The 27500-nt window shown below is 33.4% G+C and overlaps 3 protein-coding genes across 7 annotated transcripts in view; 2 read left to right on the forward strand and 1 right to left on the reverse strand.

Moving 5' to 3' along the window:
* The window catches only part of LOC144967151 (uncharacterized), a 33739-nt gene extending 23840 nt beyond the window's left edge, over nucleotides 1-9899 (forward strand). For 2 of the 5 annotated variants that reach the window (XM_078904030.1, XM_078904031.1), the window contains exons 9-10: nucleotides 2727-2876; nucleotides 8935-9899. In XM_078904030.1, coding sequence (XP_078760156.1) covers nucleotides 2727-2876; nucleotides 8935-9104 — 320 coding nt within the window. In that variant the 3' untranslated portion in view covers nucleotides 9105-9899. Of the gene's footprint in view, nucleotides 1-2726; nucleotides 2877-3968; nucleotides 4173-8934 lie in introns of all 5 variants that reach the window. The other 3 variants (XM_078904028.1, XM_078904029.1, XM_078904032.1) reach the window with 3 other exon arrangements.
* An 11138-nt stretch (nucleotides 9900-21037) lies between these two features.
* LOC144969465 (uncharacterized) lies at nucleotides 21038-25023 on the forward strand. Its single transcript, XM_078908586.1, has 4 exons — nucleotides 21038-21169; nucleotides 21750-22010; nucleotides 23644-23721; nucleotides 24935-25023. The coding sequence occupies exons 2-4, from the start codon at nucleotides 21767-21769 to the stop codon at nucleotides 24937-24939; spliced, it is 327 nt and encodes a 108-aa protein (XP_078764712.1). The 5' UTR covers nucleotides 21038-21169; nucleotides 21750-21766; the 3' UTR covers nucleotides 24940-25023.
* A 1001-nt stretch (nucleotides 25024-26024) lies between these two features.
* LOC144969467 (mitochondrial fission process protein 1-like) overlaps nucleotides 26025-27500 on the reverse strand; it is a 6736-nt gene continuing 5260 nt past the window's right edge. The window contains exon 5 of the mRNA XM_078908587.1: nucleotides 26025-27500. This exon is cut by the window's right edge and continues 1030 nt beyond it. The gene's annotated coding sequence lies outside the window, so the exon portion shown is untranslated.

The following is a 27500-nucleotide window of genomic DNA, read 5'->3' on the forward strand; positions in this document are numbered from 1 at the left end:
CTCATCGCTTTGAATTTCTCTCAGGCAGAGAGTAGTAGAAATTTCATCAAAATGCTCAATTTTCTCAGCCTATTGTAGACGCAGCATCTTTTTCATAATTTTCAAACATATATGGATTCAAAGACCAGCTTTTCCTCTACAAGACGCAATTATTTTTGTTTACATCATTAAATGATAAGTTTGTGTTTTGCTCTTTTGAATAATCAGAGTTTTTTATGAAATAAATATTAAAATTATAAGTTTAGGAAATATTTAAAAATTCAAAATACCAAACCAACACTTTATACCATCAAGGGTGAGGGATCAGAGAAAAGTAGATAAAATTATCTTTCATATGATATATACTTTATTATGTAGATTCAGGGATTTAAGAATAGAGGGTGTGGAAAGGAATCTCAATAATTATTTTTGTTACCAACAAAGAGGAGAATATTTCATGATATTTTAGAAATCCAATAATAAAACTAGATAGTGATGATAAGAGACATTTATTTAGTTTGATTTCATTGAATTTAAGCGGAAATTTTAGATATTTCTTAAATTTACTTATTTAAGTTCTGTTCAGGTTATGGAGAGACACACTGAAGACGGTCATCACACCAGTACAAATGAAATATGTCGAATTTGTTGTGAAAGAGTACAGAGCCGTGCTGAGAGGATTAAAACACTCTAGACGTTATCAACAATTGACTATAAATATAAATGTGAAATTCTGACATATTTAAATATTTCAATTTGTGAGAAATGTATCTCACTGGTACATAATTTAGAGAAATGCGATGCATTGGTTCAATGAGAAAACTCTGAACAAGAAACAATACTTAATGAGGTGAATATGATCCTAATCTTTCACCAGTGATGTGCTATATGCAGTCTATATGGCACACAAATTAAAAGAGGTGCAAGTCAAGTAGATAAAAAAAGTAATGGACATGGATATCTCAAAAATAAGGTTATGAACATTATAAGAACTCTTTAAGATTTTCTTAGTGGTTTTGATTGTCTTTAAATGAATGTCCTTATATTACAATTTTTAATGGAATTCTTATAATTCGTTGATTCTGGGATAAATAAAAGTGAATCACATTTGACTATGTTTCTGGTTTATTAAAAAAAATGTCTATTAAGACAATGCTGTGATTGGATTTCAGTTTTACCTTACTCAAAATCCTTACTTTTACGTACAGGTGAATTGATATCTCAAAAACGCCTCAATCTACTAGTATAAAATTTATATGTCTACATTCTACAGATATTCAACATCATTTCCATTACTTTTGTTTTAAAATCTTAAGTGTTGAACATTTTAAAATATTCTCTTAAAAATTTTAATTCACTTAAATTTATGTATCAATTTCATGGGTTATTCCTCTTGCTTTTTAACAACATCATAATAATGATTAAATAATCAATGAAAACTCTGTTAATAAACTGTTTGGTAGTATAAAAATATTTTCGATACACTTAATAACGGCAACACTACATTAGTTTGAAATTCAGAAAAAAATCGATCAAAACTGCGAAAAAAATTGTTTCCCTCTCTCAGTGTAAAGCTATGACTCATCATCACTAGACTGGCTAGATTTACCTGGCGAACTAAACTGAAAGCAATAAACGCCTGTTCTCACTGATGTTGGTGGTGTTAATAAAATTGTATTAGCGGAGGTTGTGTATGTTGGACCCGCGATCTCAAGTAGTCGGTGTGAGAGAGCTCTAATAATGACTAGGGTTAGAGACGATCTTTTTTGGGATCGTGGATAGCTAAGACGGTAAGAGTCACGTTCTCACCGGTCAGGCAGAGTTGTCGTACCAGTATGATCGCGGGTTCAAACCCCCATCACCGCCGCGAATCTTTTAAACTCTCTATTGTCTTCTGGCACTTTCCTACTCACTTCATCTCTTGTTAAAATTGTATTCCAGTATAAGCAATAACAAGACGATTCATCTCGGGACTTTTGACTTCCATGCACTGTAATCCACACACGTTTTGTATCTTATCTCACACATGTCCAACTACCCTTTTCACACTCTTTATTCCAAATCTTTATAATTGTTGAAATTTAGATTACATTCTCTGATGATAAAACGTCGTGACAATCAGCATAAAATTCCAATCTTGTATGTGACCCATCGTCTCAAAACGGTATTGTGTCGGAACAACCAGATGCTTAAAAGCCGAATTAAATGTTAAACTGATCAAAAATATAAATTGTCGGCATTAGCACCCTAAAATATGGTTGTCATTCTCCTCAATAAAACATTTGAACCATCCCGACTTAATACAGTTTTGAGGCAAAGAGTCACATATTCTCTTCTGTTCCCGAAACCCAAAGAAACCAATTCAAATCGTTCATATTGTTTGTTCCTTTCTGCCTACTGTAACTAGAAAAAAGGGATTTAGGTTAATTGTCTCATTATCCAATATTTTTCTGGATTAAATAGCACAAGCTATTAACGTATGTGAGATTGAGACTAGTAATCTAGCAGTGCTATCAGCAGTATAGATAAAATGCATTTGGCTAAGAAGTTCACAACATTGCCATCCGGAAGTATAAATGTGTAACCATGGCCGTTTATAGTCAGGTTAATACAGTTTAGTGAGAATTTCTCATAAACGCGGATGGCAAAAAACAATAACATAGACCTGAGTGACGTCAACTTCATACTATCTATACACTGATGCCATTCCACTGACTCGGGCTGCCCCCCAATATTTCTCTAATCAGCGGTCGGTCCCCAACCCCCAATAGCCATAGCCAGTACAGACGCCAACGCCACAGCTGCCCTAGCGGCCGCCGCCGCTGCCGCCGCGGCCGCCGTCCCTGTGCAGACGGTTCAAACTGTTGCTGAAGTAGCTGCAGCGGCCGCTAACTCAAGTAAGTGATGGTTTGGTATTTGGGGGCTTTTGCACGGATCTAGGTGGAAATGCTTCGCATAGAATTTAGACAAAATGCTTGGGCATATAGGCGAAGAATGCAAATGGAAAAAGAAAACAACAACAAAACAATAATTGACAAACTGTTTCGATACGGTATCATTTCGGGGTCATCCTGTCACTGAAATGTTTGATTTAAAGTCTTAACTCTCTCCTTACTAGTTGTTTTCAGAATTTTCCCTGAAATAATGACACGACCCAAGACAGAAATAGATTCTTCTTCACTCAAACAGAAAAGCAACAAGTTCATTCTTTACATGATATTGTTCAACTAAATAAGCTCTACAACGCATTGTCAAGTTATTATAGCTATGACGAAAGCTTTTATTTAAATTCTGTGATATACAAATAAATTAGCATGGTAAAATTGTTGATACCACTTTAAATTGACGTCTAAAAGAGAAGATGGTCTCATCAGATATAATTGAACAGATTTAACACAGAATGTCCATATTTGGCTTTAATTTTACACAACATTTTTGTCCATTTTTACAATGGATAATTGACATACATGCATTTGTCTGAAATTGCTTTTAATTCGAGAATATTAAATTTGTTTTAACATTTTAACAGCAATTACTTAAATAGTAATGATATACTCATGGAAACTTTAAAAAATATAAATACGTGTCTATATCTAGTATGAAGTATTAGTGATTTCTAAATGTGCAAGGTCTTTTTTAATACTTTGAAAATATTTTGAAAACTGTCAATAGATTTCAAATGATCTGTGAGGCAAGGCACAAAGTGAAGTAACTTAAATGCCCGCATCCATGTAAAATGAATATAAGCAATAAACGACAATGAACTGGGCAAATATGAGCACTACTTCCTCAACAAATAATTGTGTATGGAGTAAATCCACTGGACTTGATGACTTAAATGGTAAGAATAGCATTACTTGAATAGGAGACTGACAGTGTATTTACTGCAACTGTTATTTATACAACGATCTTCTAACTCAGCTTGTCCAAACATTATTGAACTTGAGTTATCTTTGATTGACACCTCTGTACCGGGGTCTTGTTGGCAGGTTCTGACATAGCCATTGGTACAGTTCCACTATTGGTTGATAATGGTGTTGTTGATGCTGGTAGCGTGTCGTCCTCACCCGCCGTAGGCGGCAATAGTGTTCAAATCCCAGGCATGACTCAGGAGGCATTCGATGCTGCTGTTGCCACTTTGACAGACAGCGCATTGAGAGCTGTCAAATTTGCCTTGGCCAGGGGAGATACAGGTAGCTTTTTATTCGGACAGGACCAAAGCCATGCACTTTCAATTTCTGTTAGGAGAATGATTTAATAGTTCATGAGTTACAATTAGGGTCATTGTTGCTTGATGTATATTATTATTATTATTATTATTATTATTATTATTATTATTATTATTATTATTATTATTATTATTATTATTATTATTATTATTATTATTATTATTATTATTATTATTATTATTATTATAATAGTTATTATTATTATTATTATTATTATTATTATTATTATTATTATTATTATTATTATTATTAAATTATTATTATTATTATTATTATTATTATTTATTATTATTATTATTATTATTATTTTATTATTATTATTATTATTATTATTATTATTATTATTATTATTATTATTATTATTATTATTATTATTATTATTATTATTTATTATTATTTTTATTATTATTATTATTATTATTATTATTATTATTATTATTATTATTATTATTATTATTATTATTATTATATTATTATTATTATATTAATATTATTATTATTATTATTATTATTATTTTTATTATTATTATTATTATTATTATTATATTAATATATATTTTATAATTATGAGGCTCAATCGTCAGGTTAAGGAAGAAGCAAAAGATATGTTTTATATTTTTCAATATCTAACTGGTTAATATTATAACGAGAATCAAATCGCCAAGTATGTTGAGAAAACGTGGTGATTTTAGTCTATCAAGACAATCAATTATGACCCTTCGCCTCAAAACGGTATTAAGTCGGGATGCTTAAGATGTTGAGAATTGAATTTATAGCCATAACTATCAGACTTGTGTTGAGTTTGTATGTTTTATTGAGGAGAATGGATATCATATTTTAGGGTGCTGATGCCAACAATTTATATTTTTGACCAGTTTTAACATTAAATTCACCTTTTAAGCATCTGGTTCGTTCTGACATAATACCGTTTTGAGACAAAGGGTCACAATTATGGAAAAGCTCAAATATCACACTCCTACTCGCATATAATAGCTACATCGAATTCTACCCTTTTCTTTAACGAACTATTTTATGTGTATTTTGTCCTCTTAATATTCTTTGTATCTGTTTCATTCTGTTAACTAATTTCGCAAGGACAAGATGTGACGAAGTAATTCAATTGGGAAGGATAGAGTATTTTACGTCATAATATTTGGTGTTTGTTAAAAATCTGCCATATTTTAGCTATGTATACATGAATAGAAAAGAAGAGAGATAAAAAAAGAAAGAAAAGATAACACACATACAAACACACACACACACACAAATACACACACATACATACACACACACATACACACACAAAGCAACTAAACAACATCAGACAAACAGAACAATCACAAACAGCAGTGCTGAGGGGGTGATTTACTGTACAAATAACTTTCAAGGGAAGCAACTGATAAGATATAAATTACATATAGGTTTTCATGAATGATGTTCCCTAGCTACAAATCCAAAATTGCTATAATGCTACAAAACAAACTCTTTTTTACAATCCCAAGCAATTCGTTATGTATTTGAGTATATATCTGGCAATGTACCAAAGGCCTGTCTTACTGATTTAGTATCGTTCGTGATATTTTAAACTTTAGACAAAAAGAAATAATAATCACCATTTTGAATCCTGTCCCAAAAATTAGTTTCAATAAAATTCGAATTAGCGTCACAGAGTGCCATATTATTTGCTATTCTTTCATTTAAAAGAATACTGGATAAAAAATCAGCCACTAGGCCATATATCTATTTATATAGTTTCAAAGTTCGACTTATAACTCCGGTTATCACTCTCAGTGTTTCAACGAAAATGCTAGGCTTTGATCTTTTTGTGTTGTACTTGACATAAATGTATGGTTTAGATTTTTTATTGCCGCCTGTATATGTTGAAACATATAATAATATAATAATCATATAAATATCTGCTTTTTATATCTTTGATGCGAACTTATATAACTTTTCTTACTCTATTCATAAAATTCTTATATTTCCCGTTTAATAATAATTTAATAGTTTTCACCCTTGTATCAAATGGCTATTTGTATATTCATTCAAATTCAAAACACCTCATATTATGAACTAGTTTTTTTATCACAAGCATCATACTGTATTGTAAAGGTTAAAAAATATATGATTTTTATATTCATGGTGCTGGCATTACAACAGGTTATTATAGATTATAGATGTGTATGTATATATTTTGCTGGTCTGATAACGGAAATTGTTATGAACTCATTGTTGTAATTCAAAGAAACTCAAAATTTTGTTTATTACAACAATGTTGAAACAAAACCAAAAATGCGTTTGGTAATCAGATCTGCGAATAAGAGCGCGTTGGTTTATTTAAGGATTATTTAATTTTTTTTTCAAGAATTTAGATCTTGGCAAGCATGACACAGAGCTTCAATATATCATCATATCAGAATAAAGTAAATGAAGAACTTTGAATAACATTTAAAGTAACACATATCAGAAATAAGACTTTTTACGAGTAGTCGTAGCAATTAAAACAAAAAACAAAGTTTACCTTCCTCTAGGAAGTCACCAATTTGAATTCAAATTGTGTATGTTAAGCTTAAAATTCAATTTTACATATCAGGTAGGTGTGCCTGGACATAAGACCGTTTTTGAGACTATTATATTATACACATATGCATTCAAAAGACAGATAATGTAAGTCTCAGTCAATCTTGTATTACCCATATATAGGCTACATTTTGCGGAAGTAAAGATAAAGGGAGTAAATCTGACCCATGAATGAACACCATAAAACAAACGACGTTTCAGCCCTTGGCCTTTTTCAAGTAAACACAGAATACATATATATTTATATTATATGTGTTTAGAAATTTTCGCCTATATTATTATGACAATCTAATATAAATATATATATGTATTCTGTGTTTACTTGAAAAAGGCCAAGGGCCGAAACGTCGTTTGTTTTGTGTTGTTCATTCATGAGTCAGATTTACTCCCTTTATCTTTATCTCCATTTTATTGACTCATGTAGGCACCTCTATTTATTAGTTTTACTACATGATGCGCATGACCACTCTTTTCCTCATTTATGTGTCTTTGATCAAGTTTCAGTTCTGTCCATATAATTATATAGCAGCAGCTGTGATGTTAAAAAATCTTAATTTTCTCGGGAATATTAAAGCAATTTAATTTTTAAAAATTTTCCATCGTAGGTCTACACTTAAACCTTCAATCGTGTCATATGTAAGGTCGAATATCTTTACTAATTGGCTTTACTGTGTGAAAGTTTATGGCAACCAATATGTTCTTTTATATAGTTTTAATTTTAAGAAAAGAGCATACAACGCTTATACAAATTTCATCATTTTCTGTTTGTTAATTCTTGTTTAACATTCATTGCTTGCCATGTGTTCTTCATACTTCACATTGCGTTTACTAATATCAATTTCATAATTAATGTAGTTATCTTGTCAATAATATTCAAATTAGATTTATGCATGTTGATTATCTAAACTTCACATTTTAGTCTGACTATTAGTTTCACTTTAAATATATTTGCAATTACTCGTTAAATATAATTTTTTGTCTAAAATTTACTTCCATATTCCGAACTTTAAAATTGTTAAATTATAAATATATATATATATATATATATATATATATATATATATATTTATATATATATGATAATTTGTTTTCTTTATCTTTAAAGTGAGTAAATGCGAGTCATATAACAAACTCGTCATTTCCTACGTGTTTTGTACTTTTTAGGAAAGCCAAAAGCTTTTGTGTTGTCCCCTTTGAAATGAGTCACTTTCACTTGACTTAGTTTATTTTTCTCTCCATGAAAACATGCGATTCTTTTCAATTACTCATAGAACCGTTCACGTGACTTCAATATATCATTATCCTAGTCAATTAGGTCTGTAGACTTTCCATTTCCCACACTTATCAAACATTGTTAGGCAATGGAGATAAACAGACAATTAAAAAGCAATAAATTGAATTATTCGTAAATATTGAAACAATAAAATACAAATGACATTCCGTCCCTGGGTCATCTTCAGGGGAGAGAACAAAACACCCGTACAAGTTATGAGAAATAAAATTACATTTGACTGATGAAAGTTACAAGGATAGAGGGAAGATGTAGAGAATTGCCCTGCCTATATTATTATATACTTCCTGGTTCCACATGCCTCATCAGTTGTGAAATTTTATTTCTCACTTAGCACATTTTGATTGGGTTTTTTTTTGCCTTGGTGTAATGTCAATTGATATCAATATGGAAAATGCACTAATTCGTTCATGATCTAGGGGCGACCACTTCTCCCTTTTTACTTTGTTAAGCAGTTATTAAAGCAAACCGCACACATTAGTTTGATTAAGGTCTCAACGAGTAATTACTGACCCAATAGTGGGGTCTGTTTTAATGGCCATGATAACTCAAATTACAACTAGGTTTTGAGAAATAACATTGACGTCATATTAGAAACAGAGATAGATAGATAAATAGACAGATAGATAGATGGAAATATAGATAGAAAAATAGATAGATAGATAAATAAATAGATAGATAGATAGATAGATAGATAGATAGATAGATAGATAGATAGATAGATAGATAGATAGATAGATAGATAGATAGATAGATAGATAGATAGATAGATAGATAGATAGATAGATAGATAGATGGATAAATAGATAGAAAGATATATATTTCAATGACTTTTTTTTCTCCTGTCATCCCCAGGGAACACAGCTTCCGTTGTCCAACAAGCAGTCGACGCGGCAACAGCTGCACAAACAGCAGCAGCAGCAGCGGCAGCAGCATCACCACCGATAACAGCCGCGGCTGTAGGGTCACCAGGTTTGGTTGCCAGTCCTGTAGCAGCAGTAGAAACAAAACCAGTTGTGGCGTAGACCAATTAGAACCAAATCGTTTTCAGTTCCTTTTAAAGCATCTGGACATTATTATATCAGAGATAAACACACGTTTTTTTTCTTTTCGAAACACCGCCTTTTGGATTAAAGAACCCAACGCTGGTATTTAGTCGGCAAGAAGGTTAATGGGATTAAAAGTGATAGACAGAATCCATAAAATAAATACTTTTGAAATTTAGGGCAAAGAAATAGTTTCTGTTCTTTACTTTAGTCCAAAAATTTAAAACTTAGCTAAAAAAAAACCCCTATAATACAAATATGTCATAAACAGCTCAATATCTCTCTGAATATAAAGACAAATATTCAGACTTCAAAACAGTCTGAAAATATAGAAAAATGAAGTCTTTTCTTTATTGTGAAAGATTCAGTGAAAACATTGTAAAAAAGACTAACCATGTTTCTTCTAGTGGGTAAAATTACTTTTCCAATTAATGTATGTTACAGTGAATGACCTAATCAGTCGGATGGTGAAAAGGTTTGAACTGAGATATTGCCAAGTTTAGTTATAAGCTCAATTTTTTATCCAAAATGCGTTCTTGTCATACATGATTAAATCAACCCTTTTTGTACATCTTCGGGAAATATCAAATCTTAATTTCACTTTTAAATATTTCTTTACAGCTGGTCAAGTTGAAAAAGTATGAAATTTAAAAATTGTTGCTGGATACCTTTCCCATACATCTGACCAGAACTTCATGAAAAAATCAACCGATTTACTTCAAATAAATATTAAAATGCTCTGGAGGCATATTCTTTCAAAAATTGCAAAAAAAATTGCAAATCCAAAATTTTCACCTTCCGACTGATTATGTCATGCAATGACACATATTTGATAACGAATTGAACGACTCTCTAATCAAATACATGCGGAAATGGTCATTCAACTGTTGTTTTGCTCTGCTATTGTTTTCCGATTTAGATTTGAAGAAAAAAGACCAAAAAACTAATGACTAAAACAAAGGATTGAAATAAGAAATAATTTAACAATTTGAAAAGTGAAATAGTTATTTTGTATTTCTAATTCTATGTGTAGATATGTAAGATTGGCGTCTTACCATTGAAATGCTATTCATTTATTTTCAATGTATCTGTTTACTCAATTATAGATTATAATCTGTGTTACGTCTCATTCAAATAGAAGCATTTAGTTAATCAGAAACACAATATTATGGTACAAATCATATTTAGAAGGAAATTGGAATTATAAACAATTTGTCATTCTCAATATTCATCTGTCATTATTTCCATGCATAAAACAAATTAGTTATTATTTTCATATCATTATATTATGATAACTATTATTATTATTATTATTATTATTATTATTATTATTATTATTATTATTATTATTATTATTATTATTATTATTATTATTATTATTATTATTATTATTATTATTATTATATATTATCATTATTATTATTATTATTATTATTATTATTATTATTATTATTATTATTATTATTATTATTATTATTATTATTATTATTATTATTATTATTATTATTATTATTATTATTATTATTATTAGTATTATTATTATTATTATTATTATTATACTGAAATTATTATCATTAATATTATCATTGTTATTCTCATTATTTAAATTTATCAATATTTTATCATCAGTGTTTTTGGTTAATTTATGTAAAGTTTCGTCATCATTACTATCATTTTTTCAGTTATTGAAACAAAATTTCTCCAAAAATATATCTATATTGTTTCTGAATGTTAATTTATATAAAGTGTTTGTGAATGTTGTTACAAGTTACATTGCGATTTTTTTCTTTACGAATTATATCTAAATCAAAGTAATGTTTGCACCATTGCTTTCTCACATAATTTCATGATAATAAACGGGATCACTAATATAAAATCACAATGTTATTCTTTTTGTTACATTTCTTTACATTCTACATATACTAACCAATAACTCCATTCACATGTCAAGCTATTAATATTTTTTTACATTACGCTGTAATAAATATGATTATAAACACATAACTAACATTAGAACATTCATCCTGCATGGATCTAGAATTTTTTTTCTTCTTAACAACAACATTAGTATAGAAAACTGGGAAGCTAATCACCGAGACGCTATTCGAATATCTCGTTATTTGATATAGGATTCTAGCTTTTCTTGGATTTTAGAAGTCAAATGTTTTCCTACATGCTGCAAGAAATGAAGTGAATAGAAATGTGGCGGAGTTTGAGACTGACGTGAGGGATTGGAATAAAGTTCTAATTGCAAAATGCAAGAATGCAAGGTATCTTTTATTCCACACCATGGTGTCAGACAGCCAATCCTGGGATCCAATTGATTCTACACATTCCGCCTGCCTGATATATATATATATATATATATATATATAATATATATATATATATATAGAGAGAGAGAGAGAGAGAGAGAGAGAGAGAGAGAGAGAGAGAGAGACGGATCGGCTAGCAGTCGCGCTAGCCACTTAGCTATCCAGTTATCTGTTTTCATCTGGCACTTCCATATGCCCTATATTTCTCATCATTATAGATATAAGTTCCCTCTCCACATTTTCTCTGAATCCGTTTTTAACAATAACCTATGGATGATTAAGACTCAGCTTTTAGGTAAAATCCGTTGTTCAATGATCATCTAGTATAGTAGCCATCTAATTTTTTCTCACTTAAAAGTCGCAGACAATGACTTCTGGGCCGTTTTTAGTTATGCTCCATCAATGCCCCACCAAGCTTACAAACCGCCCAACGCTTCTGAATACATCATTTCATTGCTTTCCTAAGTTGTGTCTTTTCATGAATTGTTTATTTTCTTTTATTATTACATTTACAAATAACAGTAGCCACCCCAATTGCCTTATTTTTATTAACCCTAGAACTGTGACTGTGAGGGACGATTTCATTCCAACCAAAATCTGAACTTTTGTCAGGATATATCAGTCATTTCCATCGCTTTCTGTAGTTGATAAGTAACTGTGATAGGACTCAAGCTTCTCTTAGAAGATCGAATCGCATGTCAGATATTGATCTCCTGCTGGTAAGCGATGGAAATGACAGTCATATTATCCTGACATAAGTTATATGTTCAGTTGACTTAAAATCGGCCCTTAGAGTTTTCGGGTTAAGGTTGGCAGATTTGCAAAATATGAAATTCTATTTGAATTGCATGGTACCAATGATACAAGAAGAGCTTGGTTTTAAAAAGGAAATTCATGGGATAAAATAGGATTTAATAGTCTGATGTCACGTCCGCCCAGCAACGAGCAGCTTGGTTCTAAACAAAGAAAATCGGTACTTTTTAGTCTTCATGCTGGTTCGAACTCATTTACATGTCATGTGATCAGAATGTATAAAAGTCAAAACATGATCATATTTATAATGTTTTTCTCCTCTGGATACACTTTTATGCTAGATGGAGAATAAGTATTTCATATGGCGTCCGTCATTGTTCCGATAGTTTAGAACCATTAATTAAGTTACTAGAGATTTGTCATTACGAGGCAAGAGACGTCATGACTGTTGAAACCTATTACGTTGCAAAAAAAAAAAGAAAGAAAAGAAAGCAAGTATAACAATAATGTCATGGAAACATGATAGCTTGTAGTCTGATTGCTTGTAAGCTGGATGGACCATTGACGGAAAACATTGTACGCAGAACTAATCTATTACTTTTGGGGACAACCTATGTTTGTTCTTTCTTCTATTTGTTTTTACTTTTGCTAACAAATTGCGGAGAGTTGTTCTAGGAACGGTTTCTAGTGAACAACCAAATTAATGTCAAATCTGATTAAGGCAAAGCACCCGATGTCAACACAAGGACCAGTCGTATGAAATAGGTAAGACATTTAACTGATTCATCAATTATAAATGCACAATTTGTTCGTATAAAAAAAAGAAACAGGAAACAAACAAGATGATATATTTTGTGGCATTACGATATCTCATTTCGCTGGAAAAAATGATGGATTTAACATAAAGCAATTTTGTTTTTCAAAATCATGATCATACTCGAGAATTCCGAAAATGTTACCCTCGTAATGAAAATACGAATGATTAATTTGGCTAGCTTTGACAAGCAAACTTGTAAAAATAGCTTTCTAACATTCCGCTAATTGCCACATATGTAATGTCTGAGTACAATTTATAGGTAGCATGATTGAAATAAGTATATTTTAAAAAGGTAAAACACTTTTTTATTCTTATTTTCTAGTTTTAACTTCATTCTTTGTTAACCTTTAACGTTTTATTGATTTGGACCATTATGAGTAGAGACAGGAGCATGGGAAATAATGGCGGGTTCTTTTTGTTCTTTTTTTTTTATTTCATAATTAAAACAGTCGTTTATTCTTTCACTCTGAACATGAGTTCATTTTCGCTTTAGATTTCTAGTTTTTATTTCATATTTTTCTCTTGGCTTTTTTCACAGTTTTATTTTGTTTGTACCGACGTGTGCATACTTGAAGGTCTGATAGCCAAACGCAATTTTAGGCTTGATCTAATAATGTTATAATGAACACTTTTTTGCGTTGGTTTCACATTATTTACATGTCAACGAAATAAGCACAACAATTAAGGTTATCAGACCTGCAAATACGTCGCCTCGGATTGCAAGAAGCAGTAGCATGAAAAATGGAAATGGTTTATTTCTCTTTATACTTCTTAGTTTTATTATCTACAGCATGTATATTTTTATATTATGTTTGTTAAAATGTGTTATTAACTGATGTGATAACCTTGTTTAGGAATTTGCGGGTGCTAGGTCAGCAATGATAGCTGGTTTTGTTGACTTTTACTTTGAAATAAAAGTTTTATTAAAAATATTTTAGATGATATTATGCAACGATACGTTTCTTGAAATTAATGTTTATGAAATATGTGCTATAATGCTGAACAAAATCTACTTCACAATTTAGGGCAGAAAATGTTTCAAAATACAATTACTTGATAATGGGTATATTGATATGTCATATTAAATGTTGATTATTCATTTTCCTTCATCAGATGATGAAAACGATGGCGATAACGTGAACACCCGTGACTCAAGTAATGAGGATGATGATAATGATAGTGATGATGATGATGATGATGATAACTATGCTGATGCTGCTACTCATGATGATGATAGCTCTGATGATCAAAGAAAAAATCAAAATTCTATAATCCATCATGCACCATCGCCTCAAAATAATGTCACATCTTCGAGTATGTTATATACTTTTACAGACAATGGAAGATATCAACTTGGTTACTTATTATAGAAATGTAAAAACAAAAAAGAATATCATAGCTTCAAAAAAAAAAAAACAAAAAAAAAAACGAACAAAATACCAAACTCAACAGAGAGGACGTACTAAATATTTAGACGTCGATCCGGTTGTTTTAGTCAATTTAGTGGGTCTGGGCGGGGGGGGGGGGATGAAGAAGGGTTTTGAGCCCGAAACGTTCCGTGTTTGGTATTTTGTTCTTTTTTTTGCAGTTGTTATATTCATTTTTTTTTGTTTATTACCTTTTTCCAGTCCTCGGCTTCTAGCAACTTAGTATCACTGTTAATTTTTATAATGTTGAATCCGAAAATATCGACGTGTACTCATTTGTAGGTCTGATATTCCAAGTTGTTATGGTCTCATTGTTGTAATGGAAATAGACGTCTACTCTCAAACCGCGGCCAAGTATTATCCATAACCACATTGTTAAAACGAGCCGACCATACAGTTGTGTCCGGTTATTGATTGGTGTGTAAATATTATGTTTACGTCGGCAAATACCAAATGTGCATTTATCATAATAAAATTATATCAACATCTTTTTTACGATTACTTAAAAATCATAACAATATCTTTTAGCTAAAAAAGCATTTTTTTACATCTATGACAAAATTACATATCACTCACAATGTGAAAATTTTGACAACTTGATCTCTGTTGAAGACTTGCACTATCTAGTTTCTGAAAATCAAATGGAACCTCTTTTTTAAATTCAGAACAAGGTTTGTAATTTTGCGCGTGGAACTGAAATATTCATTTATTTTTATTACCCAATTGCATAGTTTACGATTTCATGATGGTTTATTTAGATCAAGTATTTCATCTGTCTTAGTGATCCGTAGTAAACATTTTTTTCTGATAAAATGTTGACTTGTAGCATCTACTTTACTGGAAACAACAAACAATGAAAGCAATGTGTAGTGAATTTTATAAATTTAATGAGTTCTCTCGTGTTTACGTTTTTGTCTGATCTGGCGTGTAGAGTAGTCTTGCAGTCAGCAGTATGTGGTAAGTCTTCGTAGTTCGTAGGAAACGGAGATCGCCACACATGCCCCCCCAAACACGGACTAGTCATCTTCGTAGTACCGAGGTCGTTTAATGGTACGTCCTGAGCGAGATAGCTTCTTAGTAGGCACTACGTTAGTATCATCAGAAGCAGTACGGGAGTTTTGTATGTTTCTGTTCGATAACTTTCTGTTCGTATTCGGTGGGCGTCCACGACGAGGTGGGGTGGCAAGGGAAACTGGTTGCGTAGAATCGACAAATGCAGGTTTAAGTCGGTCAATCGAAATCCGTTCTGCTTTGCCACCAACATCAACCAGGAATTGTTTATCTCCAGGGGTTATGACAACATAGGGACCTGTATACGGCTTCTGAAGGGGTCCTCGGTGGGTGTCAACACGGATGTAAACATATTTTGCTGACATCAAGTTCTTGGGTAAATTTGTTTGATGATAGCCGTGATGATGTGTTGGCCGTGGTGAATGAAGGGACACGTTTTGCCGAAAGGTTGCCAAAAGTCTTTAGCGTGGAAGTCTGAAGGATGGTCGGGTATAAACTTTCCAGGGATTGTTAAAGGTTCTCCGTATACTAATTCAGCTGGAGAATGACCGATATCATCCTTAGGTGCAGTTCTTAAACCAAGCAGAACCCAAGGTAGTTCATCCACCCAATTTGGAGTTATTAGACGAGCTTTGAGGGATGATTTCAAGGACCGATGAAACCGTTCAATCATGCCGTTGGACTGAGGGTGATACGCAGTTGTGTGATGAATCTGCACACCAAGTTGACTGGCCATCTGTTTCCATAGCGTGGATGTAAATTGTGAGCCCCTGTCAGAAGTCATATCAACAGGAATACCAAACCGCGAGATCCAATTGGAGATCAGGGCTTTTGCACATTCTTCTGTTGTTGTGGTTTGTAACGGTATTGCCTCAGGCCATCGGGTGTTCCTGTCAATTATAGTAAGGAGATGGGTGAACCCCCTTGACTGAGGTAATGGTCCAACGAGGTCAATGTTTATATGTGAGAATCGCTTTCCTGGGACATGGAATGTTTCTAACGGTGCTCGTATATTTTTTTGAATTTTCGAAGATTGGCAGTTGTGACATTGCTTAACCCATGCTGACACTTCTTTCTTAAGACCATGCCAGATAAACTTCTTGCTGATAAGTCTGACTGTGGCCTTAACTCCATGATGACTCATATTGTGAATAATTTCGAAAACTGGTCTTCTGAAGTCGGTAGGAACGATAGGTCCCTTGGGTAGCCAGTTGAGATGTCACAAATTAACTCTGGACCCGAGTCAACGGATGTTTTGACGATTTTGAGGCTTGTTAATGCAGTTTTGTAAGCCTGTATGTCAATGCTATTTTCTTGGGATTCCGCCAGAGCTTGATAGTCGATGCCAATTGAGACTGAGTTTGTAACTGCTCTTGAGAGACAATCTGCGACAGTGTTGTTTTTTTCCAGAAATGTGTCGGATGTCAATTGTGAACTCGGATATGGCAGATAAGTGCCTTTGTTGACGAGCTGACCATGGTTCAGTTGATTTGGACATGGCATGGATTAATGGTTTATGGTCTGTAAAAATAACGTGTGTGGCGATCTCCGTTTCCTACGAACTACGAAGACTTACCACATACTGCTGACTGCAAGACTACTCTACACGCCAGATCAGACAAAAACGTAAACACGAGAGAACTCATTAAATTTATAAAATTCACTACACATTGCTTTCATTGTTTGTTGTTTCCAGTAAAGTAGATGCTACATTGGTGACCCCGACGTGATGAAATGTTGCACGCCATGTTTCACAGTTGCCGTTGAAAATGTTGGTTGAAGTAGTTCTGGATAGTTATTCAATAATTTTCTGAATGTATTGCAGTTCGGCTCGAGTGGTGAGAGTTCGGCGTTTGCGCAAACTGAACTTACTGAACAAGGTACGTGCGAAAACGTTTCAGCGTCGATAAGGCGTCGACCACGAATATCCACAAGCAGATTATGATGACGTAGAAAATCTGCTCCAAGTAGGGGACGTTTGACATCAGCTTTGATAAGTCGTGCATTGAATGAACGCGATCCAATACGTATGTTAGTTTCGAAGCATCCGTATGTTTTTATTGTAGAACCATTAGCAGCTTGTAATGCGAGATCAGAGGAACCCAAGCTTTTGTCTGGCGCAGAGGCGGGTGTGACAGATACTTGAGCTCCAGTATCTACTAAAAAACGTCGGTTTGAATTTTCATCGACGACGATGAGTTGGAGATTTTTTGATGTGGGCGCGTTGGCTGAGTAAGAATCCGGGTCGACAGCAGAATTTACTGTTGACCCGGCTTGGTGTTTCCCTGGTTCTTCTTGTTTTTCTTAAATGAATTGAAGAGTTTGCATGTTTGTGCACATCGACGGGCATTTGAACCAAACCGTTGATGGTACCAGCAGAGGGAATCTATTTCACTGGTCATGGTTGGTGTGTCAACTTCACAAGTAGTATGAGAAATTGAAAATGAGTTAGAGTTTGAGTGAGCAGCGTAGAAAAAATTGTCAGCTTCTCTGGCAAGTGCCCTGTAATCATCCAGGTTGGACGAGTTTGCTAATGGAAGTCTGATGTTTGCTGGAAGTTGTCTTAAGAATAACTGTCTGAAGAGCAGACAGGGCTTGTGTTTGCCGAGGAGCACTAACATCCTGTCCGTTAACTCAGATGGCTTTAAGTCGCCCAAACCATTCATGTTGAGTAGAGATTCCGCTCTCTCTGTTTCCGAAAGGCCGAACGCAGACAGCAGGAAGTTTTTCAGTATTTCATATTTACCTTCCTTGGGTGGTGATGATAGAATAGCAAGGGCTCTAGTTGCTGTGTCTGAGTCTAAGGCAGCCACTACATAGTAGTACTTTGTTTCATCGCTTGCTATATCGCGTAAGGCAAATTGTGCCTCGCTTTGTGCAAACCACGCTGAAGGACAAGTGGTCCAGAATGTGGGCAACTTCAATGCTACGGCGTCGATAGACATGTTTATTATTATTATGTTCTTGTGAAGAGTTGAACTGGTAAATAGTAATAATAATAATATATACCTATCTCTTAAGTTGTTTTAAGTCGGGGTCACCAATGTAGCATTACTTTACTGGAAACAACAAACAATGAAAGCAATGTGTAGTGAATTTTATAAATTTAATGAGTTCTCTCGTGTTTACGTTTTTGTCTGATCTGGCGTGTAGAGTAGTCTTGCAGTCAGCAGTATGTGGTAAGTCTTCGTAGTTCGTAGGAAACGGAGATCGCCACAGACTTTTATTTAACAGGGATCCAAAGCGTGAATGGAGAAGGGAACAAAGACAAAGGCGATCTTAAAGACTCTATTTCAAAAATCAGTTACTACAGCGGTGCAACTCAATACAGACCAGGTCAAAATTCTTTGCCAACCGTAACTTCCAAACACCATCACGTTGACGATAGCTGGGGAAGGTTGCTGTTTGATTTTAGTGGACAATTTACACCGAAATCTCAAAATCAATCGCCAAATGTTGATCAAAATGACGATAGTCCTTCGGGCGGAGAGACATCATCGAGCTTAACCCAGAATAGTCCTTCTATATTTCCAATGTCTTATTTTTACAAAAATGAGGGAAAATCAGAAACAGATAAACAATATACATCAATGTATAAACATTCCTCTTTTCAACCATATTTAAACTGGTATCAGAGTGAAAACTATAGAGAATCCTTACCAAAGACTGCAGAATTTTCACACTCAAATCCGTCGGCCACATTTTGGTTTTCGTCAAGTTATGATCAAAACGGGGAATCCCAGTCTCATATGCAATTACCACACCATCCTAATCCATCATATTTAACAACACAATACAGTCAAAACAATGATATCTTCGGAGGAGTGCAGACTAACCCTCCATCGCAACATGCACCGTCTATAGATTCTATATTTTCATTAGATCAAAATCACTACCAGTCAGACCCATTGCAATTGATGCCACAAACAGAACAACAACAAACCTTTCAAACACCATCATTATCAGATATACATGGGTATTTTCACAAGAATAACTCTTCAGCATTAGCTTTATCGCCGATGTTGCCCAAAACGCCATCAGCACAACAGACATTACCAACGATGAGCATTCTTGATACCAATGACGGTATCTTGAATTTGGATATACCACAGTCAGACCAAATTGCAAAAGGACTCGGTTTTTATACCGCTAATATGACGACTTCAGACCATAATAATAATATGTCTTTTGTCACGTACGAAACTAAATATTTAAAGCAAGCTGGGCACGAAGAGGATGATTCAATGTCACTGCCATCGCTCCACTTGCCATCATCATCAAATGACATTTCGACCTTGGTCACCCAACCACATGGTCCGTCTTCAGCAAATGAGAGTGAACCAAACTCTCCACAAGTGTCAAACACTGCAACTATAAATCTAGACGGTACGTTGTAACATTATGATATGGGCACTATATAAATATATGAAGGCATTAACTCTCTCCACCCAACACAAAAATAGAATGTTCTTACTCAAACATAAAACAACAATTACATTCTATACACAATATTGTTCAGCAATATGAGCTCTATAATACAGTATCAAATTTTTATAGCTAGAAAAACAAATTCTCTTTAAATTTTGTGATGTGCAAAAGAAATTCAGAATGATAAAATTGTTCGTTGCATCGTAACATTCCTATGGGTGGTAAGGAGAGGGTTAAGATGATTTGTCGGGACCAGATTTTCATTTTGTCTGTAATTACGTTTCAGCAGTTTCTGTTAAATGAATTAAATGAATACGTAGTGATACGTAGTAAATTAGACTATTAAATCCCCAAACTAGCAAAGATTCTTAAAGATTGCAATTTTTAAAAATGTATGATAAGAATATAATAGTTTGTCGCAAATATTGTTAAAAATCACCCAATGTAGGTATATTTAAATATCGGTTACTAAAGCCTACAGAGTAATTCATGGAAGTGGCGAGATTCTATGGCATTCATTTTCTTTCGTCACGGATAAACATAAAATGAGCGATATTATGTTGGGATGAAGAAGGCACTGACAATTATCTATATATGGCAATGTATTCTTAAATCCACATGTTCCATTGTTCAAATGTTGTAATTCTAACCATTGTTACTGTCACAAATATGATACCAATTTGAGGTGGTGAATCACTAAAGTGACACGAAAACTTTGGAAATATCAAAGAAGCAAATTGGAGAATGGCACCAAAACAACCACAGAAATAGCTCCTTGAAGTTTTGCAAATATACCTACTGAAAACTAAATAAATATCTCGTTGTTAAAAAATAATAATTACAAATCTTATCTTTTGTTTACGCGTCTAGAAGTGGATATTATTCACAGCCTCAGATGTGTCCATTAAGTGGAATGCTGGATTAAGTTCAATGGTAGAAATACTTAAAGAAAAATAATTTCGTTTGTACAAGCAGCCCATAAGCGGAGTGTGCTATTGTTTATGTACAATTTAGTGAATCTAAATTGGGAAATTCAATGCAGTTGAATTAGGAGATAAGCAAAACAAAAATAAAACTCACTCTCCTTGATGAAAGCATACAGTATTCTAAGTAAACTTGTAACATAAATTAAGCTTAAATGTAAAATTTGATCATTTGATTTAACCGAACTTATTACCGTTTTGAGATGATCGTTTACATATCTATGTAAATCAACAATAATTGTTTTTCAAATAATTATTTCAGAGAGACTAAGCAACCAAGCATTTATTGATACCCTGATTGAGTATTTTGGTAAGATATTATTTTAATTATTCGTCTTATACCATGAAAATATGCGATATTGTTAACAATTAAGTTTCGTGGGCTCTTTAAAACAAGTTGGTTGATGACGAGGTGGGTAACTTAAAGGGCGTCCCTCTTTATCTAAAGGCCTTGATGAGCCAGCCATCTTCATTGCTATTTCGATTTGAAATAAATAATCATTTTTAGAAAAGAAACGCGCGTTAATGAGATTATTGGACTCACATTTTGAACTCCTACCCAAAGGCCCCGCAGCGCCATTTAGAAAGTGTTCAAAATCTGAAACGCAGGAGCACAATAATCTGATACTCTTGCACCCTTGCTATTGTCTCCAAATGGATCTGAAATAATACATTTGATGGAACAATGCAATATTCAGACATTTTGAACAGTTCCACATAATTGATTATTGTTGATCATCAGCTGTTTCTGAGTATCACTTTTTTTTCTTAAACCGAATATATTAAAAGAAAGCATATTTTTATATCACTTTTTATTGATCAAAAGTGTTAAAATATTAATAGAGCTGGACAAAAACAATTAATGCTTTTTATTTTTTTTTCTCTCTCAGGTATAAAAACGCCGCCAATGCCAGTTTCAAACCAACCAGGAATTCCACAACCACAGCCACATCCAGCACCACCACCCCAGAAGGTTGTCGTAGAATCTGTATCACCATCGACAATGATGATCAATACAAATGCAACATATTCAATGGCGACGGTTGCACCAGTCGAGCAGCAACCGTTGAAGTTGGCTCTGAAAAGCGACAAAAGCAATGGGGCTGAACCGGCACTGAACACAAATGGATATTCTTACAATATTATTTTTGGTATGTGACTATAAAGTTAGAACATTGTGTTAGAACAAAAGATGTCGGTTTTCATATTGACTGTTTCCGAGATATGAGATAAATGTTTTTAAAACGCTTAATTGTTTCAACTACGTTGAACTGTAATACTTTGCCCCATTAGAATTTTCAGAAAGTTTATACTGCAATCGAGACAAATCTTTTGAGCCATAAACGATCAAAATTTGTCCTAATAAAGATTGTAGGTGCACGCAAATGAATCAACCTCACAAAAGGGCGGCCAGATGATGATTCTCAGCATCAAATGACCGATAACTATGCCCTAACGATTTAATTTAGAAATTGTTTTGTAAGTTACTAGTTTTTAATCGGCAAAAAATAGCTTTATAATTATTTGATTTGCCAGTAATTCTGTCTCATTGGCAAACATTTAACACGAGCTATATGGAATAGTTTTGAACCTCAAACCTATTTTCTAAAAGAATAGATGTGCACCTTTTAAAGACCACCATTCATACCTTCCGGTTGGTAAGCAGTTAAAGTGCAAAATTGTTACTAAAAAACTAAAAACCATCACAATGGACAAGACAGTACGGATACACTTAGAAGCATTAGGTTTGGGTACTTGTCTCAAACGAAATCAGTCATTTTAATTGATATAATGATGTGTTGAGCCTGCTTATTAAAATCAAATCAAAAGCTTAACTTCAAGAAAATTCAGAAAAAAATGATTGCCTACATTTAGTAGAATATGTGTTTTATATTATACATCAAATAAGATAATTAAATATCATAATTCTGGCAAATTTTTATCTAACTTAAATTCGAAGCCAATTAAATTTGTCTGAAATGTTTAATTATGAGATAATTTCCGACTTAAGTGGTGAGTTATTAATCTTGCCCCAAAGAGACTGATTTTAATAGAAAACGGGATATTTATTCTAATGAACACGTATCTATTCTTTTAACAATGATTGGTTATCGAATTTAACGAATTGGCATTACAAATGCTCATTGTGGTCAGGATATCATTTCGCGTCAATATAGATATAGTTTTTAGTAAAAGCGGATGAGAGAATGAGAAAAAAAGATTATTGAACTGAGGAATAGGAATGTATTTTCTTTTTTACTATCGTTCTGTATTAGAATAGGGTTTTCTTCAAAATTCAAAGGGGTACAATGGTGTAAAACCAGCAGTTGCTTATCGGAGTCATTTCCTTTTACTGAACTGTACATAATATTAGCAGTTCTTATAAATGAACTGTATTATGGGCTTGACTTACTAAAATGTTCTTGTCAATATGTTACTTGAGCTTGAGAGTATTTTCATTACAAGTCCACCCCCCGTCCACCCATCAGTGATTGGGAAGCTGGGCCTGTTAAATCTGGCGGAAAACTATTGTTCAATATACTAGCGTCCTATCTAAAGTGTAGCAGGCTATTTCTAATGTCCATGTCATGTGATATAAACCGGGAAAAAATCCAACTTCTGGGACCTTATGGCTCTGAAGGATTTCTTTAACTCACAATGATATGGGACAACTTATTTCATGAAAATTACCTCGAAACATCTAAATATATTATACATTATTGTAGGTGGATAATAAAACACGCAATTTCAAATAAGATGGTATTTTTTATTTGTTTTTATCAGGAAGAACAGCAAAGAGCAAACCATCGTTCTGGAGTTATCTTGATAGCTTCTACCGGTCACAGTTTTACGATAAATATGGTATGTCAATTTAATATATATATATATATATATATATATATATATATATATATATATATTTATATATATGTATATATATATATATATATATATATATATATATATATATATATATATATTGAATCTGTATAAATAAGAACACACACACTATTCTGTCGAGACGATCGTTTCGATTATCTTTCATCTCTTCGGTCGACAGTGAGTCGATTTATTATTGTCGACCGAAGAGATGAAAGATAATCGAAACGATCGTCTGGACAGAATAACGTGAGTGTTCCATATCTATATTTATTTAATATGCTCTAATCAATATCATCGAGCATGTTTAGTAGATATTGCACTAGATATATGTTCATTAATATTTTTTTTAGTTTTTGATAAGTGTAAAAATCAGATTCATCCTTTAAAAAATTGTACAGACATTGATAGCCAAATGCTTGTACTCATCATTTAAAAAAAAAATAATAGAAAACTTCACTTTATACACCACATCATCCCCACATTACAAGTGTCACTAGAATTTTGTTCTTACCAAATTTTACGTGTAGTAGTTCAATATTTCGCTCTATTCTGCGCGCCCTTAGTTACCAAGCGAGTCCCGAAAGCGCAGTTGGTAGAAATTCGCTTGGCACGCAACGGGACCTAGATCGATCCCGGGTGCAGTCGAGATATGCTTTCTGACCCGCCTGTCCTCCTGGCAGTGATTTGATAGCTGGGTCTATTAGATCTGACGGACTGTACTTTGCGATAGGCTAGCGTCCTATCCAAAAGGTAGCAGGCAATTGCTATTGTCCGTTTTACGCTATAGAAACTGTGATAAACTCCGTCTCCATGTGCCTCATGGCTCTCAAGGACTACTTTCATTTGAACTCATTTTTCTGTTTACATTCCAAGGTTATTATTTTAGAATGAACGTGCTTTTTTTTCTTCGCCGTCTTTCTGTGTTTTTAAGTAATGTATTTAGAATTTAAGTTTTTATTGCTTTTTGTTTTGTTTGTTGGCTTAAGAAGGATTTTGAGGCCAAAACGTTCCCTGATTCGTATTTTGTTCCTTTCTAAATCTCTTATAATCCTTTGTGTTCATCACATATTACTATAATAGATGAAGCCGATTCACATGAGAAATCATAATTTGATAGGGTAATCCATGTACCTATACTCGCTCTCTTTTTTTAGATATCAAAGTCATGATCTGATCTTTTTTTTCTTAACAGGTTGATGTTTTCATCTTTTACATATAGATACATGACAAGGAAAATCAAGAGGAACATACTGCATCATTGTTATTAAAACTCAGTTTTTGACCACATATATTTCAAAAGCTGAATGTTGTTTTGTTTTGTTTTTGTTTTTTTTTACCATACTTCTTAACTTTTTACTTTTATATTTTTCTATATTTTCATATTCATAAAAACATATCAACTTTAAGATTGTTTTGAATAAAAGATATTAAACTCGAGATCTTGTTTGTTTTTTTAAATGCCTCCTATTGTTTTCTGAATCACTAAGGATGTCCTCTGTATTAGCCACTACATTTTCGAACCTTACACACTTACGCGCATCTATATTATGATAAAGTTTTTCACAATGTGAGGGTGGGGGGGGGGGGCGGGGGGGGGCGGTGGTTTGATATTGCATTCTTGGGTCCTGAAATTTACTGAAATTTATTGAATCATGATTTACTCACAAGGAACCCATGGAAACATCAAGGAGGAAATATTTGGCAAGTCGCTAATATAGGTATTAAACAACATAAGTGCCGAGACAGATCCTTGAGGATCACCATTCCCTAAGGCCCTGACTTTGCTAGTAGACACCAAAAGTGCGACATCGAATTGTCTTTCTGCTAATGTATAGATGTGAAGGCTCTATCGTCTTGCTACAACAATCAGCCGGTTGTGTGATAATTTACCCCCCCCCCCCTCCCCCACCTACTTTTCCCCGTTCGTGTCCTCCATTTGAAACTTGCTTCAATATACAAAGGAAGAGCAATGATTCAGTCCGTTGTCCAAATCCTGTATCTTAAGCTGGCCTGTTGTGGAGAAATGGCTGCTTTTCGGAACAGGCTTCAATAGGTTCAGTCGGTCAGGCTTCATGTGTTCATAAGAGCAGCTTGGGAGTCAGTGATATGCGTATGTAGCTGCCGGCGTCCTTGGCTTGTGGGCCATATTCTAGAATGGCGATCCTCTTTACTTTTCCCTATACAACGCAAAGCGGCAGAGACCACAGAGTCTGTCCCTTCTGGTTTTTAATTGTATGCTGCTACTGATAAAACAAATAACTCAAATCTGTAACTGTAATATAATTAATTCAGATGTTTGTAAACTATACATTTATTCATGAAAATTATCATTTATTAACAGATCCGGTTACCAGTAGAAAATCACCAAATACGAGCCACATGATAATTAGATGTGTATGATATTTATCAATGATCAAAAATATTTAGAAGCTCATTATTCATTTCGTTCATATTTAACAAAAATACTCAAACAATAGTAATGTTGATCCATTATTTCAAATCGAAACTAATTATTAAAATCAACAGTTAATCAAGCCACTTCTCTCAAATAATTAAACTAGAGCAATGAAGAACACGGGTGATGGATGTTATTAAATATTAGTTATATGTAAAATTTATGGCAATGATTTGAAAGCAATAATTATACGATATCTAACATTAGTTTCTGGAATACTAAACTCGATCAACAATATTGTAAATAGCAAGGATTTACGCACACTAGCAATTGCTTATTGTGTAAAAGACAAATCACAAATCCTGTCCTATTTGCAAATTAAAATAACCCTCTTTTTATGTCAAAGATTAATGCTGAATTGCCATACGTTGCCCTTATCCAACAATTTTATCAGAAGCAAAATGATTGCAAAAATTGTAAAGTCATTTCACTAGCCAAATGCAGAATGGAATTGATAAATGTGAAAAAATATTTTCATTTTATATGACCCAGTGTGGATTGTAATTGTAATATTCCTAAATAACCCGGCCATGTAAAATATACAAATTTTCACAATGTGATTGAAGATTGCTTTGGTCTTTAATCGTGATTTAAAAGTAGATATCAAAGTTATCAAAATGACGCGTAGCTTTTATTAGGTAAAAGTGTGGAGCGGGAACTGGTATCAATAATGATGAGAAAATTATAAGATGGAGAAAAGCCAGATGAAAACAGAAACAGAGAATAAAAATGCCAAGCTCAGGATCCTATTGACATGACACCCTCCGCATGGTTTAGAGAGAGAGAGAGAGAGAGAGGGAGAGAGAGAGAGAGAGAGAGAGAGAGAGAGAGCGGTCACACAACCGACTGAGCTATCGTGACTTCACTTCCCTCGTAATGATCGCGTTGTAACTTAGTAACTGATTCTAAAGTATCGGAACAATGGCGGACGCCCTTATGAAATAATTCTCCGACGAGCATAAAAGTGAATCCAGAGGAGAAAAACATTATAAATCTGATCATCTTTTGACTTTTATACATTCTGATCACATGACATGAGGTACCTATTTTATTTGCTTAGAACCAAGCTGCTCGTTGCTGGGCGGACGTGACATCAGACTATTGAATACAATTGACCCTTTCTTTGCTGCATCTGACACAGCTGTAGAAAACAGCATCTGGAGATGGCAAGTTCAGGACTCTGAGCGAATAGGCCTTCTAATCACCTAACTGAGAATAATATTTATATGTTGGTAAGATTAAGGCGAGAAACTCCGACTATGATCACTGGAATGCCATCGATTGATGAATGAGCCTTTTGTAT

The sequence above is a fragment of the Berghia stephanieae genome, chromosome 3, assembly GCF_034508935.2.
Source record: "Berghia stephanieae isolate SIO BIC M18660-M18661 chromosome 3, UCSD_Bste_1.3, whole genome shotgun sequence".
Taxonomy (NCBI): domain Eukaryota; kingdom Metazoa; phylum Mollusca; class Gastropoda; order Nudibranchia; family Aeolidiidae; genus Berghia; species Berghia stephanieae.

Coding starts and splice junctions, on each gene's coding strand:
- LOC144969465 (XM_078908586.1), top strand. CDS start 21,767: ATGCCAGTTTCAAACCAACCAGGAATTCCACAACCACAGCCACATCCA. Junction 22,011..23,643: donor TTCTTACAATATTATTTTTG/GTATGTGACTAT, acceptor TGTTTTTATCAG/GAAGAACAGCAAAGAGCAAA.